General features: G+C 36.8%; 1 protein-coding gene across 1 annotated transcript in view; it reads left to right on the top strand.

Annotated features, from left to right (window-relative positions):
• Positions 1-26,457, top strand: part of C7 (complement C7) — an 81,010-nt gene that overhangs the window by 21,448 nt on the left and 33,105 nt on the right. Inside the window, exons 3-10 of the mRNA XM_050793411.1 lie at positions 740-815; positions 4,045-4,186; positions 6,057-6,204; positions 7,275-7,413; positions 15,310-15,480; positions 17,734-17,977; positions 19,985-20,095; positions 25,058-25,224. Of these exons, the coding sequence (XP_050649368.1) occupies positions 740-815; positions 4,045-4,186; positions 6,057-6,204; positions 7,275-7,413; positions 15,310-15,480; positions 17,734-17,977; positions 19,985-20,095; positions 25,058-25,224 (1,198 nt within the window). The remainder of the gene's footprint in view (positions 1-739; positions 816-4,044; positions 4,187-6,056; positions 6,205-7,274; positions 7,414-15,309; positions 15,481-17,733; positions 17,978-19,984; positions 20,096-25,057; positions 25,225-26,457) is intronic.

Genomic DNA, 26,457 nt, shown 5'->3' on the forward strand with positions numbered 1-26,457 from the left:
CCTCCCAAGTAGCTGGGATTACAGGCATGCACCACAAAGCGTGGCTAATTTTTGTGTTTTTAGTAGAGACGGAGTTTCATCATCATGGCCCAACTGGTCTTGAATTCCTGACCTCAAGTGATCTGCATGCCTTGGTCTCCCAAAGTGCTAGGATTACAGGCATGAGCTACCATGCCCGGCCAATGACCTACCTCTTTTATTATTTCTACAACTCTAGTGTCTTTAGAATCTGGCATATAATCGATTTTTTTTTTTTGAGACGGAGCCTCCCTCTGTCACCCAGGCTGGAGTGCAGTGGTGCAATCTCTGCTCACTGCAGCATCTGCCTCTTGGGATCCAGTAATTTCTTTTGCCTCATCCTCCTGGGTCGCTGGTATTACAGGCACACGCCACCCTACCTGGCTAATTTTTTTGTATTTTTAGTAGAGATGGGGTTTCACCATGTAGGCCAGCCTGGTCTTGAACTCCTGACCTCAGGTGATCTGCCTGCCTCAGCCTCCCAAAGTGCTCGGATTACAGGTTTGAGCCACTGTGCCAGCATAATAGATGTTTAGTAAGTGTTAATCTCTAAGTCGGTGGGGCTCCCTCCATTTTTGTATATTTTAGGATGCTTTTAGTGTCTCTTAGGAAAAAATATTTGAGGCAACATTTAACTATTTTTGACTGTTTTCACTATTCTTTGTGTTCCCTTGTGTATCTTTCTGCTTGCTTTATGATGGACAATTTGACACTGTGGCAGTGCCTCCTCTCCAGTCAACTGCCAGTGGGACTCCTATGCCCCTTGGTCAGAATGCAATGGCTGTACCAAGACTCAGGTAGGAACACGCAAAACTTTGTATTTGATTATTTATGTGCAGAAATACTTAGGCATGGCCAAAATGGTATTATCTTTTGAATGTTCATTAAATAGTGTCAATGTTTTTTGAAAACCATGTTAGTAATTTTGAGGGGAGAAAAGTATGATTTGTTTAATAATTAATATTGTAATAAAGTAACTTGTATATTCATTTTTCTTGAAGGACTTTTCTAGATCTTATCTTGGAGCTAGAAATGTAGATAGGCTAAAAGTTCAAGGCAATTTACTAACTCTTTAACTATGAGAGAAATAGGAATAACATAGAACAAAATTTTTAGATAATTTAAAATGTTTTATATTCACTGAATTCAACTTTTCTTCTCATCTCAAACACACACTAGCAAATAGCAAAATGGCTGCTTGATTTTACTTCACAAATAGCGAACAACCATGAAAAAAAATTTTGCAAAATATCTTAAAGCTTAATTGCTAAGTAATACAAGTACAATGTTGAACTTAATCTGAGTATTATAAAAAGCTTCTAAAAATGTTTGTATTCCTTATAAAATGTTCATTGGAGAAAATACAGAAAATTATAAAGAAATAAAGCATTATTCATAATTCTGCCTTTTTCTTTCTTTCTTTCTTTTTTTTTTGAGTCGGAGTCTCGCTCTGTCCCCAGGCTGGAGTGCAGTGGCGTGATGTCGGCTCACTGCAACCCCCGCCTCCCAGGTTCAAGTGATTATCCTGCCTCAGCCTCCCAAGTAGCTGGGACTACAGGCGCGTGCCACTACACCCGGCTAATTTTTTGTATTTTTAGTAGAGACAGGGTTTCACCATCTTGGCCAGGACGGTCTCCATATCCTGACCTTGTGATCAGCCTGCCTCGGCCTCCCAAAATGCTGGGATTATAGGCCTGAGCCACTGCACCCGGCCAATTCTACCATTTAGAAGAAACAAATTATATAACAGCATTTGGTATTTATTCCCTCAGCTCTGTGTACTTTTTCTCTGTGTATGCTTATAATTTAAAAAAATGAGATTATTTTATCATAGCTTTGTGTTCTGCTATTTTAATCTAACATTATACTATCAGCAAAATAATTTATAACAGCAGTATTACATTCCATGATATGAATATAGCCTTCTTATTTTTCCACTTTTTTATTGTTTGATTTATTTATTTTTTTATTGTTTGATATTTAAATTGTTTCCATTTTTGTTATAAAGAAAACTTTAATAAACATTTTGAATGTAGATATCTGTCCTCTTTTCTCACATTTTTCTGAGAATAGTCCTAGAAATAAAGTGTTCATCTTAAAGTTTCTGAACATTTGAAGAGTTAAATATTCTAGAAATAGTCCAGTTTGGGTAAAAATATATATTTAAAAATCACTTCTAATTAATAAAATAACAGAATCATACCACAGAAGATAATGATTATTTTGAAACATCATCATTATCATCAGGTATTTATTTAGTACCTACATGGTGGTATTTTCAAAACAAATTGCCTGAATAAAGCATTTGGCTTCTAGCAACTATAATAAATAACAACTCTGATTACAGGCAAACAGGTACATGAATAACAAGCAAAGGTCAAAGAAACATCAAACACGTTAAATATTTTTATCATTTAAAAAGAAGAAAGAACACTAATCAGAAGCAGAGAGATAGAGGGTGTTTTTTATACAAGCAATTTTTTTCTTTGAGTGAAGGTGCGATGGATACATCCTAGATTATAAAACCAAAATTTTCATTCAGAGAGAGACAAGTGAAAATGAGAAAGGGCTTGTAGGATCAGACTTTGACAGGTGAGAATGAGACTGTGGAGAGTGGCTGCCATCAAGGGCTCCCTGGTAATATGGAGAAGAAAAACACTTTCTTATGCAAACAATGCCATCTGTGCTCTGGAACTTCACAAAGGACACTGTTAAGTTACACATGAGCGGCATCTTCATCACTTACAAAGAGACTAAAAACGGTATCAAGAAACCTTACCGAGTTCTGTTCCCACTCATATTCCTCTGTGGCTCCTTTGCTTAAACAAATGAAAGGCACTAGAGCCATGCTAGGGCTGGTGTGTACCTGCTCAGAGTTCAAATTACGCCACTGTGACCCCTCATGATAAGGAATTCCCACTTCTAACCCAATTTAGGATGGATGAATAAGTTCGACATTGATATGCACAGCAACTCTTCCCTGTTGATCTTCACTCAAGGTTTAAATCCTCAGGACGCTCAGTTTTGGTTCCATTTTTGTTTTGTTTTGTTTTTTTTTTAATGGAGAAGAGGTGAGTACAGGAAGAGGCCTGGAAGATGCTCACTGATTGCCAGGGGTAGCTCTTTCTTTTTGTTTAAACATTAGATACATGTCTTCGTAGTGAATGAGGATTAAATAAACCTTAGTATGCATTAGTTCTAAGTTTCTCATTTAGTTTGATAATTTCTTCAGTTCTCCTATATTCTTTTCCCTCAAGAGGTTTGTATTTTACATATTCCTTTGTAGACGTAGCTTCATCTTTGGATTACTTAGGTTTCTGTTTTGTAAATTTGACTTCCATATTCATGTACTTCTCTCTGAATTGTTTTGCTTACCTTTCTTCCTGAAGAAGGCTTACAGTTTAGCTGAAAGGAATTGCCATTACTCTTCTGAAGGTTTCTCTAACTCTGCTTCATCTTAACCCTTTCCCAGTACCCTTATCCTCTCTCCAGAAAAAGTCATTTCACTTTCTCTAATGAACTCTTGGAATACAGATTTGGTAAATATATTAATCATTCTATGCTCTAATCTATTTGCTTATGTGTCTACCCTCTAAGCTTTACTCAGGTTACTTTCTTTTTTCTTTTCTTTTTCTTTTTTTTTGAGACAGCATCTCACTTTGTCGCCCAGGCTTGAGTGCAGTGGTGTGATCTCGGCTCACTGCAATCGGGTTACTTTCTTAAAGATTCACTAACATGTTTTTCTTTTTTCTTTTTTTTTTTTTTTTTGCATTTAATCCTGAAAGTCAATATATGCCTGGGAGCTCTCTATAAATAATAGCCAAAATATTGCTGAACTCAAGGACAAGTACATCTGTGGATTCATTGATTTTGAGGTTTTATTTCTGTAGAACACCAGAACAAATTTCCAGACATTGTTTGTCTAATTGTATTACTTTCTCTCAGATTTTATTACTCAGATAAAGGAAACTAGAGATATCTTTGAAAACAAACAAACAAACAAACTACTGCCTGCTTTGTGTTTAGACTCGCAGGCGGTCAGTTGCTGTGTATGGGCAGTATGGGGGCCAACCTTGTGTTGGAAATGCTTTTGAAACACAGTCCTGTGAACCTACAAGAGGATGTCCAACAGAAGAGGGATGTGGAGAGCGTTTCAGGTGTTTTTCAGGTAATTTGTTTTCCATAGGCTCAGCATGCAGATTGTAAATTCAAATGTTATTTGGTGAACTTGCTCATTATATATTTGTTAAATTTTACTGAATTTATATTGGCCTAAAATTAATTCCCCCAAATATCATCAGGATTTTTGTGGGTTGTTAATCACACACTCAGCTATCATTTTTTCAAATGCAAGGGGAAGCATCCGGTAATAAACACAGGAATGCTCTTTGTCTCTTTGAATGGACCTCTGGCTACTGACAGACCCAAATAGTTCTTGACAGTGTATTTTGAGTAAAGATGCAGAGTGAGTCTTGTACATACATTGAGATTAGACAAAAACAATGTTACTGCCTAAATTATTATATCTACAAGAAAAGCTACCCTAATGAACGGATTAAGGAGCAATACAGTTCTCTCTTATGCATGGGGTAATTGAAACATAGTTTTGGCATTGAATATTATTTGACCAATACTCTATGTTGTATTTATGCAGTCAGATTAATGTAACAACATTTAATAAACATTTATGATTCTTGTTTTAAATAGTAGTGAAGCTTGTATATACAAGTGAAACACATGCCTCTTCCCTCACAAATGTTAAAGTTTTATGGGCAGAATAGTACATAAATAATCCCTGTGTTAGAAGTGCTCCTCAATGATACCTGTTGAACGCTTATTTTACTTTCAAAATCCAAATTAGATAACAAATCCTTCAGGAAGCCTGCCCTAAATCCCCAACTGATAGAAGTAATTAACCAATCACTTCCATACGTTCCTTATGCGTATTGTACCATCTGTCATTTGGATTATTTGTTGGCCTGAATGTCTCTCATGGTGAACTGTGAACTCCTTGAAGACATGAATTATATTTCTTTCATGTTGGCTTCTGGAGTCCCTGGTACATAATACGTTCTCAACAAATGTTTGCTGCATTGGATTGAGTGGCAGTATAGCAGGGTACATGTCCTATAAGGACAGCTGTGCACCAAACATCCTATGAGGACATGGAGGAAGAACATGTATCAGGGCCTGTGAGGCAGGGATGGCTTTCAAGAGGAGATAATGTTTAATTTGATTCTTGAAGGACAAGTAAGAGATAGGTAGAGAAAACCCTTCTAGGCAGAGAGAACTAACTAAGTGCAAGATCACTGGAGATGACAGAAAGCTTAGCCTTTTATTCATGCAGGTAGTCCGGTATGACTAGCGTATAAGAAGCTAGTAGGAGAACAGCTGGAGATGATGCTGGGGAGGTAGACCGGAACTGGATCATCTGGTACTCTCCAGTGCTTCCTTGGTACTCTAGATTTATTGCTATCATACCAATTATGATCTATGTCTTTGTAGTATTTCCTATTAGATTGTAAAGTATATGAAAAGTCTGGCAGAGGCCATTTTTATTCACATTTGTATCCCAGCCCCTATTGTGCTAAAGAAATATTGAATTTTAACCTTTTGATAAAATTGTCCTGCTCTTAAAGCTTATAAATTTAAATTACCAAGAAAAACTCAACTTCATCATCTTAGAATGACAGAAACAAACTGAAAGTTGAAGGTCAGGAAGTCAGTCTATCTTCCCAGTAGTTGGAATTATATACTTTAGACAAGCTGCTTGATGATTATGTGTGAGATCCTGAAATTCTGAATTCAGATCCTATTTTCAATTTTGTGTCTAATTGAGTTAAGAACCATTTCCGTGTGCCACAAAATGGAGACAAAATAATCACTAGTCCTTTCCTGGACAGTCTGAGGATTTATCTCCCATTTATATTGGCGTATCAGTGCAGTGTTGCAGGTGGCAGGAAAAACCTTTTTGGTCCTGGGTAGTGTTTCTCTTCTTCCCTCTTTTACATTTGCGCATGGATTTTTCTTGTGTTCAGGTCAGTGCATCAGCAAATCGTTGGTCTGCAATGGGGATTCTGACTGTGATGAAGACAGTGCTGACGAAGACAGATGTGAGGACTCAGAAAGGAGACCTTCCTGTGATATCGATAAACCTCCTCCTAACATAGAACTTACTGGAAATGGGTAAGGTGCTGGGCAGTCTCCTGAGTACATCAACGAATTACAGTTTTAAATTTTGTTTTATTTTATGGTTTGGTAAGTCTAAGAACAAGTCTTCTAATAGGCAAGATTCTTCCTTGTCTCAGAGCTCTTTGCCACATCCTGAGACAGTATTTTTGTTCACACATGTGTACCTATAGATACATGTGGTGAGATGTAGAGTGACCCCTTGTCCTGGGATGGTCCTGGTTTTAGCACTGAAATTCTAATTCCGAGACACCCCTCAGGCCCAGGGAAACCTGGACAGTTGGTCACTTCATGGGGATTGGAAGGGGGAGAGAGAGAGAGAGAGAGAAAAGACTGATTCAATAATGTGGGACTATTCAAGAGAATGAAGAGACAATAGAATGAGAACAGGATGAGAAGAGAGACAGAAGCAAGTGTGTTGTAATACCCAGGCTGAACAGCAATTGTCTAAACTAGTCAAGAAACTTTGTTTCCAACTGAAGATTGGAAAATACTGTGTTTACCTTATCAAAGAGAATTCTGAAGAAGTTTTAAGGGTCATATAACTTGTTAAGGTTTTGAGACCTAAAAATAGCTTATTTTAGAGTGAAAGAAGTAATTTTTCTGAAATATTTTAAAATTTATTAACAGAGAAATAGGGTAAAATTATTTGAAAGAGTATACCATTCAGTATGCTAAGAGGCAATTACTTAAAATTTATTACAGAGAGCTCTCCCTTCTTAAGAGTAACCTTAATTGTATTGGTTTTATCTGCAGATTCAATTCAAAACCAGCTGTTGCCATAGATACAAAAGAGCCATGTGTTTCCTCAATATGTTCTTAGATGGAAAGAATGTTGGACTTTCCGAGCTATTAGTTTTAGTGATTATACCAATCTGGGGAAGCTGGATAATGCTTAGTATGCATTAGGATGCTGTGCCCTTCATTTGAGCTCTCTCGAAGTATTTAACTGTAATGCATTTTAAGAATTTCTAGAGTTCTCTAATAAATTTTTTTTCCCACCAAGTGGTATTTCTGGTTTTTAATGGCTTTTTATCTCCTCCTTCTCCTCCTCCTCCTTTTAACAGTTACAATGAACTCACTGGCCAGTTTAGGAACAGAGTCATCAATACCAAAAGTTTTGGTGGTCAATGTAGAAAGGTGTTTAGTGGGGATGGAAAAGATTTCTACAGGCTGAGCGGAAATGTCCTCTCCTATACATTCCAGGTACTTACGACGTTATTGATTTCTAATCTGGAATTGTCAGAGAGCATTATTTATATGATACTGACTTTTAGGTATATGTTGAGAATTTACTTATAGTCTAATGTGTGGTCAATTTTTATAAATGTTTTATGTTGACTTAAAAAGTATACACAGTGTTTTTGCTTTGGGGTACAGGGCAATGATACTTTTAACATGTGTCATTCAAACTGACATATCCTTATACCTCATTTTCAACTTCATGTTCTATATGGGCCCAAGACCTTATTGTCTGTGCCAGCGCAGGCATTAAAACTTAAGGCCCCATCCATGACTGGTAATGATAGTCTCCTGACACTGCTACAGTGTCAGCTCACTTAAAATGCTTTTATTTTAAAATTGTGAACTATTTCATATATACAAATGAGTGTGGATAACATATATGTGTAATTTGAAGAAAACTGCCCTTATATGCCCACCATCTGCCTTAAGTGACTTAAAGGCACCTTTACGCCCCTCTCTGATCACATCCCTCTCACTCCTCAGGCAACCACTGTCTTATATTTTGAATTAATTATCCTTGTTTTTTCTATAAATGTTTATTCTTTATATGTCTTGGTCCCTAAATACAAATTTGTGATTCAGTTTTGCTTATTTTTTCCATTTGTATTAACAGAATCATATCTATTCTTCTGTAACTTTTTTCACTAAAAGTTATGGTTTTGAGATTTACTCATGCTATTGCAGGTGGCATTTTTATTGCTGTTTCCAATTTTTTCCTGTGAAAATGTCTTGAACATTCTTGTGCCTGAGTCCCATACAAATGAACTAGAGCTTCTCCAGGGCATACACCTGCAACTCAAATTGCTACCTCATAGGATATGTATGTATTAAATTTTACTAGGTAAAATATGCAAAATGGCTGGATCATTTCATTCGCCAGCAGTGGGGATGAGTGGCCTCCACTTCACATTCTTGCCAACAGTGATATTGCCTAACATTTTAATTTTGCTTATGATCGCAGATCTCCTCTGGCTCCAGGCTTCTGTTTCTCAAAAGCTATTTCTGTCATACACACCTAAACTCACCCATGAGTAGGTTTTGATCAAAGCAAAACGTACTCATGCAAAACAGTTATGGCTTTAGGAAACTTTACAGAAGATTTAGAAGGAAGATAGAGATTTTCTGTTGCAGTAATGCAAATATGTTGAAGCAATAGCAGTTGGCATCTTCTATCTTAAAACAATCTTCCACAGCCTTAGCACAGTGAAATTTCTGGTCTCATTGGGTGTTAGCTTCTTTCTTGCTCTTGTCTTTCAAGATCTCCTCTCTCATTCCTTTTTCTTCCTTTGTCCCCAAACTCCAAAAATATCTAATTCAGGTTTTAATATTGATTACTTCTAAATTTGTAAACCCAAACTACTGAAATGTTCAGACAAAAGGGCCTTTTGCTTACCCAAATTAACCTTCTCCAGAAAGCAGCTTTGATTATAAATAGCAAACATACCATCTTCCAATTTACCATAGAAAAAGTTAGTTGCATTTAAGAGTTGTTGAGTAATATAAATGAAAAGTAAAACAGATCTGAAAAATAATTGTAGCTACCAGTTTTTGAATACCTACTGTGGCATCTGCATTATTTTAGGTGATTAGCATAGGTTTAATTCTCACAGAAGCTTTGGAAAGTAAGCAATATTTTACTATTTTATATATGTAGAAACTGAGGCTCAAGAGGACTTCAACTGACATAGTCAAAGTCACCAAATTAAAAAATTGTAGAGCTTAGATCTGGTCTGTCAGATTTCACAGCCTTTTATTTTTCCATTACATTTTACTCGCCCCATGTATTTCGTTTAATTTCTTTTTCAACTCTATTCAACATGGCAAATAACATGTATTACAATTTAACCTTTGGCCAGAAAGGAGAATGTAAAATAGGCATATACAGATAATTTTTTCTCACTCTATTCCTTAGAGAATGTGTTCCTAATTCTTTCATAATTATAATGTGGAGACTTGCATGTATATTTTTAAAAGGGTCAAATTTAGAAAGCTACAGAGCAGAGAAAATAATAAGAAAGAGCGTTTCTGACTTCGTTGCAAGGTAGACAGGCAGGAAGTCTGCATTTCTGAAGAAGAGGGATAATTTAATAACAACGCGATCCTGACATTCATTTTCCTCAGCAGGGCTTGGTCTTTGGATTGACATCTGAAATGCCTTCCCCATCACTGAATGTGAAGGTGTGTGTCAGAGTAGAGGGAAATTATAGCCTGTTATAGAGTGAGGAACAGAGATGTTTTGAGGAGCCAGTCTGAGGGAAGTGAAGTGGAAGCAATAGGCAGTGAGTCAGTCATGCAAATGCTAAACCCAGGTGTGGACGCAGAGGTGGTGAATGTCCTCCATGGTTCAAATAAATTCATCTTGGGTCCACTGGGTATTCAGCTCTCTTTGAGGTGGAAAGTGATGTTTGACTTATTGGAACATAAATATTAGTAAATAAACATAGAATAAACAAACATAAATAAACATAGAATAAATAAACATAAAACAGAATTGGCCATTCTCTCTTATAATCCCTGTTTTGGTTTCAAGCATTGTGGTTTATCCGGGGCAAACCCAATTTCTTGTTGAGTAAGCTACTTAACTTTGATCTTGTGCACATTTTCTGTCTACTTGTATTTTTTATACAACAAGGAAGGCATTTGTGGCTTGGGAAGGTTCCCCTCTGGCTAGTTCAGCCTGAGAGATGGCAGAAAGACTGTTGTGTGTATTCTCAGTGTGGGATGAGTTGCAGAAGGGAATGGATTATGATCCAGGTGGAGAAACGTCATGGCTTCTTCTGTGTTTGGTCTTGAATATACTTCACTTTATATTTTGAAGAGAAATCCTAAGTGCGTATCAAATGAAAAACAAAAACAAATTCTAAAGCCAATTTTAATGAATGCTACATTATCTAAGCCTTTGCTTCCTCTATTGGTATGAGGACTAGATACCTGAGATTTCTAAGTCTACCTTGTTAGCTAGGAATAATTTAAATGATAGTTAAAAATATCTCACATATAAGAACCCTTTATATACTAAGCACTGTTTCAAGAGCTTTACATGGATCTGTTTTCCTTAGAATAACCTAAGGAGGAAGTTACTGGCATCTCATTTTACAAATGAGAAAACAGAGGCAAAAAAGCTAAATAGCTGATCTACAATATAGAAGATGACAAAGGTGGGGTTTGAACTTTAGAAGTCTAGCTCCAAATCCCCTCTTAGCAGACACTATATTTATAAGCATTTTATATAGTATGTATATGTATGTATGTACGGTGAATATCTCTATCTACACGTATATCGTGTTTCATTCTATATGTGGGTGGGAGAGAGAGAAAAAATGAAAAAACAGGAGGGCAAGAGGAACACTTTTTTTTTTTTTTTTTTTGAGAGGGAGTCTCACACACTCATTTCCCCAGGCTGCAGTGCAGTCATGTGATCTTGGCTCACTGCAACCTCTGCCTCTTGTGTTCAAGCGATTCTCATGCCTCAGCCTCACAAGTAGCTGGGATTACAGGCGTGTATCACCACGCCTGGCTAATTTTTGTATTTTTAGTAGATACAGGGTTTCGTCATGTCAGTCAGTCTGATTTCGAACTCCTGTCCTCAAGTGATCCACCCATCTTGGCCTCCCAAAGTGCTGGGATTACAAGCGTGAGCCACTGTCCCTGGCCCGAGGAGCACTTTTGAATAACTGAATGAAGTTCAAACTGGCTGGATTACAGAGTGAAGTGTGAAGAGTTGTAAGAAATGAGGTTATAAGTGATCAGGAAAGTAAATAAAAAATACTTTTTTTCTGGTTAGTTAGGGAGTTTGGATTAAAAAAGTCATTACAGAGTTTAAGAAGGGTTGCTACTTATATGAACAGTGGAGAATAGATTGGAAGGTGGCCGAATCGGGGAAAGAAACCTGGTTAGAAAACTATTGTAATAATCCCTGAGGGACATAATAGCGGCCTGAGAAAACTTGGTGAGTTGCTGAATGCGGGGTATGATGGAGAATGAGCAGTCTGGGATATGAATGGGTTTCTGGGTTTCTGACTTGGACCAATGGCCAGACGAAAATACAACCCTCTGAGATGGGTAAAGAGCCATTTGCAGGGAGAAGACAAATTCAGTTTAGTTATCTAAAGTATGTCCAAGTGCTCAGGAGAAAGTGTTTGAGCTGGAAATATACATTTGGTGATTATTAGTATAGGAATGGTAATTGAAGGCACAGAGTAGAGAACACTGTTGCTCTTGGAATCAGCATAGAGGAGTAATAGAAACAGATGCGTAGAGGAGTCTTAGAAGGAACAGCCACAGAGAAAAAAAGAAAACTAGAAAGCCAACACAAGAGAGTATTTCCGATAGGAGAGAGTGGTCAACAGTGCCAAATATTGTTGGGAGAAGTGTTCACTGTCTGGTGAAATAAGGAAGGTGCCAGCAGCATTGTTGGAATTCAGACCATTGTAGGTGGAAGCGTGAATGGGAGGTGAAGAATTTAAGATAATTAATTATAGTCAACTCATTTAAAGTATTGAGATGGGAAAGTAGGAAAGTAGGAAAGAAGGACTATATAGTAACAGGTAAAGCCTTTCTTATTTTAGTTGGTTGTGTTAGAACATGTATAAGTTTTGACAAAAAGGAGCAAGTAGAGCAAGAAAAATGGAAGCTGTTGGAGAGGGAATGATCAATCCATGTAATCCACCCTTTGAAGAGGTCAGAGAGAATGCAATACAGAGAAGAGACAGAAAATTTAGTCCCAGACAAGGGGAGGGACACCTATGGAGAAAAAGAAGGAAAGAAAAGTTAATAAGTTTGTAGATTTGTTAGCCAGCAGTTTAAGGGGTCTCTGAAGATGGGAGTTTTTGTAAAGAAAGAGGTAAGATCATCTTCTGAGAGTGAAGGAAGTGGCTGTAGAATTGGAGAACTGAATTTTGAAAAACTTTCAAAATTTTGCAGAATATAAAAATAGGTAATATAAAAATAGAGAATGGGAGAAGGAGAGAACTGACTAGAGAAATAAAGTATTGTTGGATGGTATTGAGGATTCTACTGAAGTTGAAAAACACGAATGGATTTGTAGTGGCACCAATCTGTACAGTTGTGCGATTTTTTTTTTTTTTAGATGGAGTCTTGCTATGTCACCAGGCTGGAGTGCAGTGGTCCAATCTTGGCTCCCTGCAACCTCCCCTTCCTGGGTTCAAGCGATTCTCCTGCCTCAGCCTCCCGAGTAGCTGGGATTACAGGCATGTGCCACCATCACCAGCTAATTTTTGTATTTTTAGTAGAGATGGGGTTTCACCATGTTGGCCAGGATGGTCTTCGTCTCCTGACCTGGTGATCTGCCCGCCTCGCCCTCCCAAAGTGCTGGGATTACAGGCATGAGCCACCGCGCCCAGCCAGTTGTGCGATTTTCTGGAGTAGTGCTAAAATGCTTGACTTAGCAAGCCTGGGCTGGGTTTTTGCCAGGAAAAGCATGATAGCAGGTCATCTAGGCAAGGAAGTTAAATCCATTGGCAAGAGAATGGTTGAAGTCATGAGCCAAGACGCCTAAGCTGAAACAGGAAGGAAGTGAAAAAACTTAAAAGTACTGAGAGCGAGAAAGGGGGAGAATAAGTGGAAGGACGTGTTTCTATAATGTTAAATAATAGATGTGACAATAATAAAATGAGAGTTAAAAGAATAAGAGATGTTGGAATATAGGATGGTTGAATTTGGGATTTCAGAGGAAGAATCAGTCTTGGAGAATTCAGGATCTAAGCTGGAAGAAGGAGGGTATTAATTAAGGAAAATTTAATAAGACCACATCACTTTGAGAAGGATGATTCCTGCAGCAATGTGTAGGTAGATAGGAGTGAGAAGCTGCTGAACTAAAGACAGGCTTATTTGTATTTGAATTGTGGCTATAAAGATAGGGGGAAATAGGCTAATTGGGGTTTTTTTTTTTTTTTTTTTTTTTTTTTTTGCATTGAAAGGGATATATTTAACTTCTCTTTCTCCAAAGAGATAATAAACTAATTTTTTAAGTCAATAATGTATATGTGTGTATGTGTATACATGTATATACGTATATATACACACACACACACATATATATATTCTCACAGCCCAAGCTGAATTTTTGCATCTAACTTTTAAACAAACCAATTTCATAATGTAATGGAAATAATACTCTAATAAAAGATTTGCTTAAATCCATCTTCTTATCTTTTTAGCATGCATATCTAATACTCAATAGGGGGTAGTGATAACAGTCATATTATATTTTCTGGCATTTTGGTATATTTCTTTCTTGTATTTTTTGACTGGGCATATACTTGCATGATTGTAGTTAATAGCATTTTCACACTTATACCTGTTTTCTTTTTTTTTTTTTTTTTTTTTTGAGACGGAGTCTTGCTCTGTCACCCAGGCTGGAGTGCAGTGGCCGGATCTCAGCTCACTGCAAGCTCCGCCCCCCGGGTTTACGCCATTCTCCTGCCTCAGCCTCCCGAGTAGCTGGGACTACAGGCGCCCGCCACCTTGCCCGGCTAGTTTTTTGTATTTTTTAGTAGAGGCGGGGTTTCACTGTGTTAGCCAGGATGGTCTCGATCTCCTGACCTCGTGATCCGCCCGTCTCGGCCTCCCAAAGTGCTGGGATTACAGGCTTGAGCCACCGCGCCCGGCCACCTGTTTTCTTATTTAATGTGACAACATGAATATTTTGCCTTCACAAGCATTATTTAGTATGACTGTGTAATATTGTCATTTTCTTTCCTTTTAGTTTTCAAAAAAGTATATCATTTCCATCAGTTCAATTTTCTCCGTCCTTATGCTTTGATCTCAAACACAGACGTATATATATATGTATAAATAATAAAAACACAAATGCTTGTGGAAGGAGAGTTCCCAATTTGAATATTTATATAGAACAAACACAGTGAGAGGGAGTCTTTTTGCTTGTTTTGTTTTATTTCCACAGGGACCGACATTTTTAGCAAATTAGTTGTCTATAATTTTACCAAATCAAGAGATTTTTACATAAAGAGTCAAATTTATCCCTTGGAAAAAATCAGACAATTTGTCAATACTAGAACCTGTAGTTACACCTAGTGACTGTCTAGTGGATTTGAGTGTTGTGTGTCTCTTTTAGACAGGGTGTGTGTTCACTTTTTCATCACCATGCTGTCCACTGGAGGTTTCCAACATTGATATTACTTGCCAGGGATGTGGGCATTTCATTTTGACACTTGATCTAGAGTAAAATAAAGGATAAATGAATGATGTCTTTTCAATAAAAACTGAAGCTGTCACTTCTCATTTAGCTACATGTGACTAACCTATTGTCTACTTTAAAATTCTTTTGGGGTGGCCCTTCTATCTAGCAAAGAAAAAAATGCAATTTTAGCATTTATCCAAGTGAAATAGAATTAGAAAATTAAATCCACTACAGATCACATACAACATTCCAAAACAAAGTCCAAAAGAGCTAATTGTTTCATATCACCTATTTGCATCTCTGTTCCCCTTTATTAGATGAAAAATCAAGAACCAAATTCTTTCTAGTTCTCTGTCAGTGTAAACTTTTGTTAATTTGCTCACTTCTGGGCCAAATGTTGACATTAAAGGAACACAGAAGTTGTTTGTACCTAAACGTGTTTTGTGAATCACTTGGGATTGCCATTGTTGGTACCATGTGTCCTGCTTAATAAAAAATAATCATGGAATGAACTCTTTCCTTATAATCATACAGGTCTAGTCTTAATGAGAGTCACAGTTGCTTTGTGCCAATGAAGAGCTTTTCTCTTTGGTAAGATTGCATGAAGAAAGTACCCATGATAAAGCATACAAAAGTATCTTGGGTATTTCCAAGGCTTAATTTAGTCATAGCAAAATTTTTCATTTTCTTTGTAGGTGAAAATAAATAATGACTTTAATTATGAATTTTACAATAGTACTTGGTCTTATGTAAAACATACGTCGACAGAACATACATCATCTAGTCGGAAGCGCTCCTTTTTAAGATCTTCATCATCATCTTCACACAGTTATTCTTCACAGACCAATGAAATCCATAAACGAAAGGTTAGTATAAAATGTCAACTAACTTTTCCGTGTTTTCCTGTTCTTAAGTACTGCTTACATTAATAAACTTGTATTTATCAAAAGGATCAGCTTTCATATTAAAATTAGTAATAGTAATAGCATTTCCTTTAAAAGACAATGTAGTATCTGTCTCTAAAAGTACAATATTGTCTCATGAAATCTCTTTGATAATATATTTATTTGTACTGGCCAGGCTCAGTGGCTCACGCCTATAATCCCAGCACTTTGGGAGGCCAAGGTGAGTAGATTGCTTGAGCTTGAGCTCAGGAATTTGGGACCAGCCTGGGCAACATAGCAAGACCCTGTCTCTATAAAAATACAAAAATTAGCTGAGCATGGTGGTGCACGACTGTAGTCCCAGCTACTCAGGAGGCTGAGGTGGAAGGATCACTTGAGCCTTGGAGGGAGAGGATGCAGCGAGCCAATATCACATCACTGCACTTCAGCCTGGGCAACAGAGTGAGACCCTGTCTCAAAAAAAATACACACATATATATGTATATTTATTTATAGTTTTAAACTTCTCATTAAAAGTATTTGTTTTTATTTGAAGATGTTTACAAAGCCCTTATTACCTTGAAATCTTCTATTTTAAATGATCTTAAATTTCTTAAATTTGTGATTACTGGTAATACTATTTTAAGTGTCATATACAATTTTAAAAATATAATTAATGCTTATATATGCTTCTTAAATGCAAATGCTAGAGTCTTTTTAGAAGGTGCATGAAGATAAAGGAGTTTAAAAACACTTTACTAAAGATAAAAGACTTTAAAAATAGTTTATTACTTTTGAGATACCAACATTTTTATCTAAGAAAGTTAAAAGACTTATTTTTAAATACTTCATTGTTTTGAAATACCAAAACTTTCCTCTTGAGAAACCTGAATAGTAGAGATGGACTGTACTAATTAATATACAGTTATGGCTGAATAACTTTTTAGGCTGATCATTATTCACAATCTGAACATTTCATCTCATTCTTAAAGTTAGTAACTTGAATAATAAATCACTTAGGAAAATATAAGGTATATTGGTTTTATTTGTTTTATGACTAAGAAGCTGACTATGGAACTATGAGTTGTAAAAACATTTACTGTCTCCACATTACATTGTTCACACAGTGGGGATTTGGCAAAAGTAGATCTGTGATCTGTCTTGGATGTAATGAAAAGATGCTTAGGAAGTGTTTAAAAGACCTCATTATAAAGTAGCTTAACCTGCAAATACGCTAGCATGGGAGATAAATGATACCTACAAGTCATTGTCAAAATGTGGACCATAGGGACACATTATTTTATATACTTATATTTATCAGTTGATGGATTCATTCTCCTTTTCTAGTTGAAGATGGCATAGCAACTTGGTCTTGGGATTTTGGAGGTTATGTAGGAAATTACCATATAATTTCTTCACCTGTAATATCAGCACTTTGGGAGGCTGAGGCAAGCAGATCACTTGAGGTCAGGAGTTCAAGACCAGCCTGGCCAACATGATGAAACCCTACCTCTACTAAAAATACAAAAATTATCTGGGCATAGTGACGCACACTTGTAATTCCAGTTACTCGAGTGGCTGAGGCAAGACAAAGCTGAATTCTCCTGAATTAATTCTGAACCCTGAATTAATGCTTTGTTGATTTCATATTGAGAGAAGGGTCCTCACTATCTGTCCAGATGTAGGAGGGGATGGTGGTGGCTTAACATGGTGTTACTCCGATTTTTCTTTCTTTTTTCTCTTTTTTTGTGATATGGAGTCTCACTCTGTTACCCAGGCTGGAGTGCAGTGGTGTGATCATGGCTCACTGCAATCACTGCCTCCTGGGTTCAAGCGATTTTTCTACCTTAGCCACTTGAGTAGCTGGGATTACAAGCATGCACCACCATGGCATGATAGTTTTTGTATTATTAGTAGAGACAGGGTTTCATCACGTTGACCAGGCTGGTCTCAAGTGCTCTGCCTGCCTCAGCCCAACAAAGTGCTGAGATTATAGGAGTGAGCCACCTTGCCTGGCCATTACTCAGATATTATTAGTATTTGAGACTCCAAGTATTCCTGATTGCATCCAGTAAGTGGGTCCATAGGAGTGCTCATCATGCATCAAAAATAAAAAATTCATGTAGTCTGGGTTGATTGGAGGTGAAAGTTGATGAAGATATAGAACAGAGAACTATTTCCATTGCCTTTTTATCTTCTACCTAAAACTCCTTGTACTCTTTCTTCTTTCCATAGAGTTATCAATTGTTGGTTGTTGAGAACATGGTTGAAGTGGCTCAGTTCATTAATAACAATCCAGAATTTTTACAACTTGCTGAGCCATTCTGGAAGGAGCTTTCCCACCTCCCCTCTCTGTATGACTACAGTGCCTACCGAAGATTAATCGACCAGTATGGGACACATTTTCTGCAATCTGGGTCATTAGGAGGAGAATACAGAGTTCTATTTTATGTGGACTCAGAAAAATTAAAACAAAATGGTATAGTATTAAAAAATTTGTTGTCTAAAAGCATTTCTGGGATTTTAATGAGGAAATAACATGTAGTTAATGTAACTTTTGAGCTTTAAAATTTGACAAATAAAGATTTAAATTGCAAAGGAATCCAAAATTGCAAGAAAGTATTATTCTCTACTTAAAATCTTATATGGTTTAAGAAAAGCCTGTATACTCTTTTGTATAGTACCTTGGAGCTGAATTGTTATCATTATTGGCTATTTCTAGAGGGTACTGGCTGAGTTTTTAGAATGCTTTTTAAATTTTCCACTTTCTCAGACTAAACAGTATTTCTCAAGAAAAATTAAATGAGGAATTTAGTAATGTTTCAGAAATCAAAAAGTTTAAATAAGTATTTCATTTACCTTTGTTTTTTACCACTCACATTCTTTTAAAAAAATCTGCTTTGAGTATCATAAGTTTGTTTACTACTTAATACTTGTAACAATAGCTTAAATTGATGGGTTACCTTCCCCATGACAAGTGAGTTACATATGTTAGTAATAATCCTTACTACTACCCAATGAGATGGGCATTATAATCTCTGTCCCACAGATTGAGAAATAGAGACTCAATGCTAGTAGGAGATTTATCCAAGGTCACGAAGATTGCAAGGAGGGTATTTAAGGCTGGGTCTAACTGGCCTCAAAGTCAGTTTAGCTTATTCCTTATGCTATGTCATTGCTAAAATTGCCTGATTTTGGTTAGAATCAGGACATGCCCCTGAATTAATGCTTTGTTGATTTCATATTGAGAGAAGGTTCCTCACTCTCTGTCTAGATGTGGGAAGGGATGGTGGTGGCTTAACATCCACTCCTCCAAGTCAAACCTTTTTTTCCCTAACTTTGTCTTTTAGCCGATGCTCACATTTCCGTCTCTATTCCAAATCCCTTCTTCAAGGTCTTTCTCTTCAGAAAAGATTCTGTTACAACCTTGGAGAAGAATAAGATCTCTTACATAAGATTCAGAAGAAGTCTTAATAGCTTTTTAAATGGGTAAACTATAATATGTTTTCGTTTCCATTGAGCTGTTTTTTTGTAGGTCTCTACCACATACAATTTCACTAGAATTTGATCTTTTCAAATCTTATAGGTTGGAAATAAGTGCACAAGTATAGGTTTTTGTAGCAAAGAGGAAGGACACTATTTCTTGGAGAATCAATCCAGCAAGTAGCTCAATCTAAATTCAGTTTTACTTCTTTTTATTGCACTTAAAAGAAATGGAGGGGATTTAAAAAAAAAAAACATTCCAAGCTGCTAAAATTTTATTTTTTCAGTAAAAATTTTACTCTTGAGCAGTTTATGTTTTTCCTAAAATTTTTATTTAAATATAACCATAACTTCTGGGATACAGTGGTGCCCCAAATAGTTGTTCTTTAAGAAACATTAAGGTTATTGTAATATAGTTAGTAAAATGAGAAAATACATTTGCACATTTTATTATTTTCTATCCTGGTTTTAAAAAATGCTTTGGCAAAACTCTACTTGATAATGAGTAGAAATGATCACATTCTAAGGTTATAAGTAATGGAAAGGAGTTGTTGGAAGTCACAGATGTTAAAGATGGAGAGACTGAACTTGAGTTTTAGGAGTTAATTCCTGTGGAAACAGAAGCCAACTTTGGGAGCTTTAAGTAGATTTGCTGGAAGAAGCTGTCATGCTGCTACTTTTATCGATTTATTTTATGCCTAAGAAGCTGACTGTAAATGGGTGAAAGATGTCACTCTTTGGGGTCTTCAATTTCTACTCCCTGCATCTTTTTATGTAGAAATCCCTCCTGCCTCCCCTCTGAAGCTTATAGAAGGAAAATAACAAAAGTTGAATACCATTTTTTTCTGATCTTTGACTCTTCTAGAGCGCTTGAAAATGTTCATATCATGAGACTCTTGATTAGATGGCCATAGTAGCAGGGCTACTTATCCCTACTCTCATATCTGAAGATCTTCAAGGAATGCAGAAATTAAACATGTCTCTTTTACATTTTTTCCCCTAGATTTTGGTTCAGTAGAAGAAAAGAAATGTAAATCCTCAGGTTGGAGCTTTATCATTAAGTTTTCAAGTCATGGATGCAAGGAACTGGAAAAGGCTTTAAAAGCTTCTTCAGGTAAATGAAAAAAGAGCAATTTGCATTGCAAGCTTAACTTCTTTTTTTTAAAACTTTTAAGTTCAGGGGTACATGTGAAGTTATGTTGGTAAACTTGTGTCATGGGGCTTTGTTGTACAGATTATTTTGTTACTCAGGTATTAAGCCTAGTACTCACTTTTTTTTTCCTGATCTTCTCCCTCCTCCCACTCTGCAGTATCCAAAAGGCCCCAGTGTGTGTTGTTCACCTGTCTATTTCCATGTATTCTCATCATTTAGCTCCTGCATATATGTGAAAACATGCAATGTTTAGTTTTCTTTTCTTGCTTTAGTTCACTAAGAATAATGGCTTCCAGCTCCATCCATGTCCCTGCAAAGGACATGATCTTATTCTTTTTTTATGGCTCCATAGTATTCTATGATGTATATGCACCACATTTTCTATATCCAGTCTATCATTGATGGGCATTTAGATTGATTCCATGTCTTCACTATTATGAATAATTACAAGCTTAACCTCTACTCCGGTCTTCTATTGTTAATTCGGCTTTTGAGGCTTTATCAGGTGTTCTACTTTGTGTTTTAAAAAAATCTATTTGGCAATTTTTGCCTCTGCTTTCTCTTTCATATGTCATGGTAGTGAGACATCACACAGGTTAAGAAGTTCACCAGGTTATCTCCTCTGTATTATAAATATGTTATCAGTGTGCAGCCCTTTTCTCCCTTATGATGATTGGCAAACAAGCCTAGACAAGTGACATTATCAAGAGATGGTTCAGTTTCACTTGCTGACATGGCTACTCCGTGGAGGTCAGGTTTTTGGTGTATGCCGGTTGGCAGTGGAGACGGAGGAAAGGTGGTATGCTAGTCTTTGGGTGATTGAAGAGGGACTGAAAGGGTAAACTGATCTATACTGTGAAGGTACCATGTTAAGGAGTTTGGATTTCATTCTGATGGCTATTGGGTTCCATTAAAATATTTAATACATGGAGTGATGAGATAAAAGATTACCTAAGTAAAGTTGTAGAGAATAAAGAACAGTGGAGAAAGAAACATTTGGCAGGATTGAAAAACAAGAGATGGAAAGTAAAGGAGGAGTGAGGTCAACAGAGTGAAGATAAGGACCAAAAAATGTTCACTGGATTTGGTGATTAACACTTAGTTGCTGCTTTTGAGAAGTGTCTGTTCATGTCTTTTGTCCATTTTTAATGGGGTTATTTATTTTTTACTTGTTAAGTTGTTTAAGTCCCTTATAGATTCTGAATATTAGACTTTTATCAGAAGCATAGTTTGCAAATATTTTTTCCAATTTTGTAGGTTGTCTGTTATACATTGATAGTTTCTTTTGCTGTGCAGAAGCAGAAACAGGAAACCGAATACTGCATGTTCTTACTTTTAAGTGGGAGTTAAACATTGGATGCTTATGGACATAAAAATGGCAACAATTGTCACTGGGGACTGCTAGACAAGAGAGGGAGGGAGGAATCAAGGGTTGAAAAACTAACTGTTGGGTACTTACGCTCACTACCTGGGTGTTGGGATCAATCGTACTCCAAAGCTCAGTATCACATAATCCACCCAGGTAACAAACCTGAACATGTACCCCATGAATCTAGAATAAAGGTTGAAAAGAAAGTTACTTTTAAAGGAAGAGATTCCGAAGTATAGTAGGGATGGAGGTGAGACTGCATTTCATTGTGTGGGGCCATAGATTGAACAGTATCAGAGCTTAAATCCTCTTGGGGTAATGGCAAAGGTGGACACTGATCCATGTGTCATAGTTCTCGGTGAAGAAGCAGGGATTCTTGGGATATTGGTAGATGAGTGCAAGAAGGAGGAAGATGAGTAGTAAAACCAGGTTTATGTACTCATTCACTTACTTCATTCATCAACTATTTATGGAGTCTGTGGTATGTGTCAGGAATTGTTTTAGACACTCAAGATATAGCTGTGAATATGCCAGAGAAAGTGCTTGTCTTCATGGAGTTGACATGTCAGAAGAGGAAAAGGTTTTGAATGAAGTGGAAAAAGAAGGATCTGAACATGGAAATGGAAGTGAGAGCTTTGAGAAGATGTTGACATCAGTCCTCAGCTGGGCTGGCAGTTGGAAGCCGCTTACCAATTTTATTTTATTTCACATTTAACAAACACAGGGCACCTACTATGTGCCAGCACAATTTTAAGCGATTTACAAAAATTAACCAGTGTACTCCTCCTACCTATGTGTTAAGTATTATTCATATTAACATTTTACAGACAGGGACACTGAGGCCCAGAAATGTTGTCCAAGATTATAGTTCATAAGAAATAGATATGAAATGCAAATGCATAAAATCTGGCTTAACAGTCTGGGGTCTTGACTGTTGCACGGGGCTGCCTTTTCTAGGGGAAAAGAGTTAGCTGGAACAGAGATCTCACTGGGGTATGGAAAGGGAGGCTAAAGCCTTAAAAAAAAACAATGTAATGGTAGAATCTGTAATTCTTAAATAGGTGTGCTGGCTAAGGCAGTGATTCTCAAACTTTAGTATGCATGACGATTACCTGGGGGATTCTCTTAAAGTGCTGATTCCCAAGGTTGTTCATTCTCTCAGATATTCTCCTGTAGGTCTTGGTGTGGGCTAAGAAATCCGCAGTTCCCTCAGATGATTGTGATTCAGTAATACAGGGATGGGACTTTGTGATTCACTGCATTAAAAAGGGTAACTATGTATATATTTAAAACACAGCTAAGAATGAAGATGAGGAAGCATCAGGTAATTTGTTAAAACTATGAAGATTTACAGGCACGGAAAGTCAAATATTGCATGTTCTCATACGTGAAAGCTAAAAAAATTGATCTTATGGAGATAGAGTAGAATGATAATTATCAGAAGTTGGGGAGGAGGAGGGGTCAATGAAGAGAGGTTGCTTAATGGGTATAAACCTGTAGTTAGGTACAAGGAATAAATTTGGCCAGGTGCCACCTGCAATCCCAGCACTTTGGCAGGCTGAGGCGGGTGGATCATGAGGTCAAGAGATCGAGACCATCCTGGCCAACAAGGTGAAACCCCGTCTCTACTATAAATACAAAAAATTAGCTGGGTGTGGTAGCTCATGCCTATAGTCCCAGCTACTCGGGAGGCTGAGGCAGGAGGATTGCTTGAACCTGAGAGGCAGAGGTTGCAGTGATCTGAGATAGTGCCACTGCACTCCAGCCTGGTGACAGAGCAAGACTCTGTCTCAAAAAAAAAAAAGGAAATAAATTCTAGTGTTTGACAGCACAGTCAGGTGGCTATAGTTAACGATAATTTACTGTGAATTTTAAAATAGCTAGAAGACAAGATTTGAAATGCTCTCAACACAAACAAATGATAAGGTGATGGATATCCTAAATATCCTGATTTGATCATTACACATTCTATGCATGTATCAAAATATCACATGCGCCCCATAAATATGTACCATTATTATGTATAAATAAAAAATAAAAAAGCAAAAAACAAACAAACAAACACTGTCAGGCTTTAATGATTTCTGACTATGAGTACAATATGATCATTTTATGAAATTGCAAAATTTGGACAATTACAAGGAAATGAAAACCACTCAAAATCTGATCTACCAGATTGGAAATTTCTTGTCATGACCATTACAAATGGAGATAAAGTATTTCTAAATTTATGAGGCACATAAGTGGGAAAAAAGCTTCCATTAGCATTTCACACTTTTCAGAACACTTTTCATGTGTTAAGTAATAGATTCCTGTTAATTAACAGCTTATTTTACTCATTGTTAGTATACCAGATGCAATAAACTATTTTCCTTCTGATATTTTATTATGAAAATTTTAAAACATATAGACAAGAATGTTGTAATAAATACCCATATACCGATTTCCTATATACAATTAGCATTTTGTAATTTTACTACATACATGTACATATATTATTTATAATATTGACTGATTATTTGAAATATATATTATGTATTTAAAGTGTTTATAATATTTGCTGAACTATTGGGAAGTAAGTTTCAGATATCATAACACTTCATCACTAAATATATGCATGTATCATCTAAGAAGAACATTCTCTTGCATAATGAGATGCTCACACTAAAAATATAAAGAGTACGAACAATAATTCCCTAATATCATCCACTCTCAGGCAAGAGCTGTTTTTCTTTTTAAAAAAATATACCTTAGTTTTGGCTGGGCACAGTGGCTCACGCCTGTAATCCCAACACTTTGGGAGGCTGAGGCAGTCAGATGACTTGAGGCCAGGAGTTTGAGACCAGCCTGGCCAACCTGGTGAAACCCCATCTCTACTAAAAATACAAAAATTAGCCAGGTGTGGTGGCTTACACCTATAGTCCTAGCTACTCAGGAGGCTGAGGCAGGAGAATTGCTTGAACCCGGGGGGCAGAGGTTGCAATGAGCATGCCACTGCACTCCAGCCTGGGCTACAGAGTGAGACTCTGTCTCAAAAAAATATATATATAAAAAAAAATAAAAAGAAAACCACCAAAAATAAAATAAATATACCTTAGTTTTTAGAGCAGTTTTAGGTTCACAGCACAATTGAGTGCAAAGTACAGAGAGTTCCTGTATGTCCTCTGCTCCCACACAGGCAAAGCCTTCCCCACTGTCAACATCTCCCATCAGTGTGGAACATTTGTTACAGTGGATGAACCTACATTGACACATTGTCATCCAAAGTCCATAATTTACATTAGGGTTCATTCTTGGTGTTGAGCATTTAATGACTTTTGACAAATGTATAATGACATGTGCCCTCCATTGTAGTATTATACAGAACAGTGTCACTGCCCTAAATATCCTTTGTGCTCTGCCTATTCATCCCTCCCTTCTTCCTGGCCACAATTTGTCTTTTGACTGTTTCCATAGTTTGGCTTTTTCCAGGATGTCATACAGTTTGATAGATTTTTTTTTTTTTTTTAATACTTGATAGACTTTTCACTTTTCATTTGCTTTCTTCTGTATAGGAACCCAAAACAATGTGTTGCGAGGAGACCCGTTCATCAGAGGGGGAGGTGCAGGCTTCATATCTGGCCTTAGTTACCTAGAGCTGGACAATCCTGCTGGAAACAAAAGGCGATATTCTGCCTGGGCAGAATCTGTGACCGATCTTCCTGAAGTCATAAAACAAAAGGTATATCATGCTTTGTTTAAAGCAATAGGAAGCAGTCATGTTTATTTGCATGAGGAAAATGAAGGTGGTTAAATCAAGATGGTTAAACAGACATGGCTGTAATTAGCATTTTCTGTATCCCAATTATATTTTGTAGAGTAAAATGAATGAACACATAATAATAAGAAACAGAAGGTGTGTTATTCAATTTTAGTAGCAAATGTTAAATGTCTTGAAACTTCCAAGAGAAATTAATGACAAAATTTGCATTTTTAACTTTCAATCTAAGTTTGATTATGTTTTCCTTGGTCCCGAATTCAGAGGAGTTATAGATTCTTGCAAGGGGAAGGCATGTAAGTTTGCCTTCTGTTATGTTCCTATCACCTTTCTTTGTGTGGCCATGGCTTGTGGGCTCCTGAAGTCATACAAATTAGGATAGTAACAAGTTGGCTGGCAGAATTTTAAGATGTTTTATTGTTATCATCAGTTCTTTTATATTGCAATATACGTGTTTCCAAAAATCATTGAGCTATGCAAAATTGCACAATAAAGGGCTTATAGAAAAAAAATCAGGTTAGAGACACAGCACTGAAATTTATCATCTGTGACACTCATATGAAAAAGATAGGTGCCAATAAAAATAGTTGCCTGGTTTTATACATGTTAAATTATTAAAAATGTATCTATACTACAATAAGTGTGGTGCATTACTTAGAAAAAGACCTGAAGCTTTCTGGGTGCTGGAAGGGTTACGGCTTGTGAGTTACCGTGAAGTGGTAGAAGAACAGCAGTCAAAAACCCGACAGACGTTTGTAACAGCAGATGTGAACAGGTATAGTTTATAATGCAGGAAATGAACTGACACAGATGTTGAGGGGTGTGTGAGTGAGTGTCTGTGTGTGTCCATGCACATGAGTACGCATGAGTTTTGTGTATTCCTATGTGGCTTGTTTCAGCTGTGTGAAGCATTTTGTGTTCACCCTGTGTTTCATGTGGATATAGTTGTACATAAGAAAACCCCAAATCTGTGCTATGCTCAGAATTTTCACAGTATATCAATCTCAATGGAAAAAATTCACCTTATCAAAACAAACATTATAGCAGAACCGATTCTATGATCTCTTCCCTGCATGAAAGTCAATGTCCCAGGCAAAGCCTGATTTTCAGAGATACATTTTATAAACTCAAAAATTGCAATAGGTCCTCAAGTACTCTCCTAACCCCCATACAGTACCCATTGGCTTCCAAATACGG

The sequence above is a fragment of the Macaca thibetana genome, chromosome 6 (assembly GCF_024542745.1).
Source record: "Macaca thibetana thibetana isolate TM-01 chromosome 6, ASM2454274v1, whole genome shotgun sequence".
NCBI lineage: Eukaryota > Metazoa > Chordata > Mammalia > Primates > Cercopithecidae > Macaca > Macaca thibetana.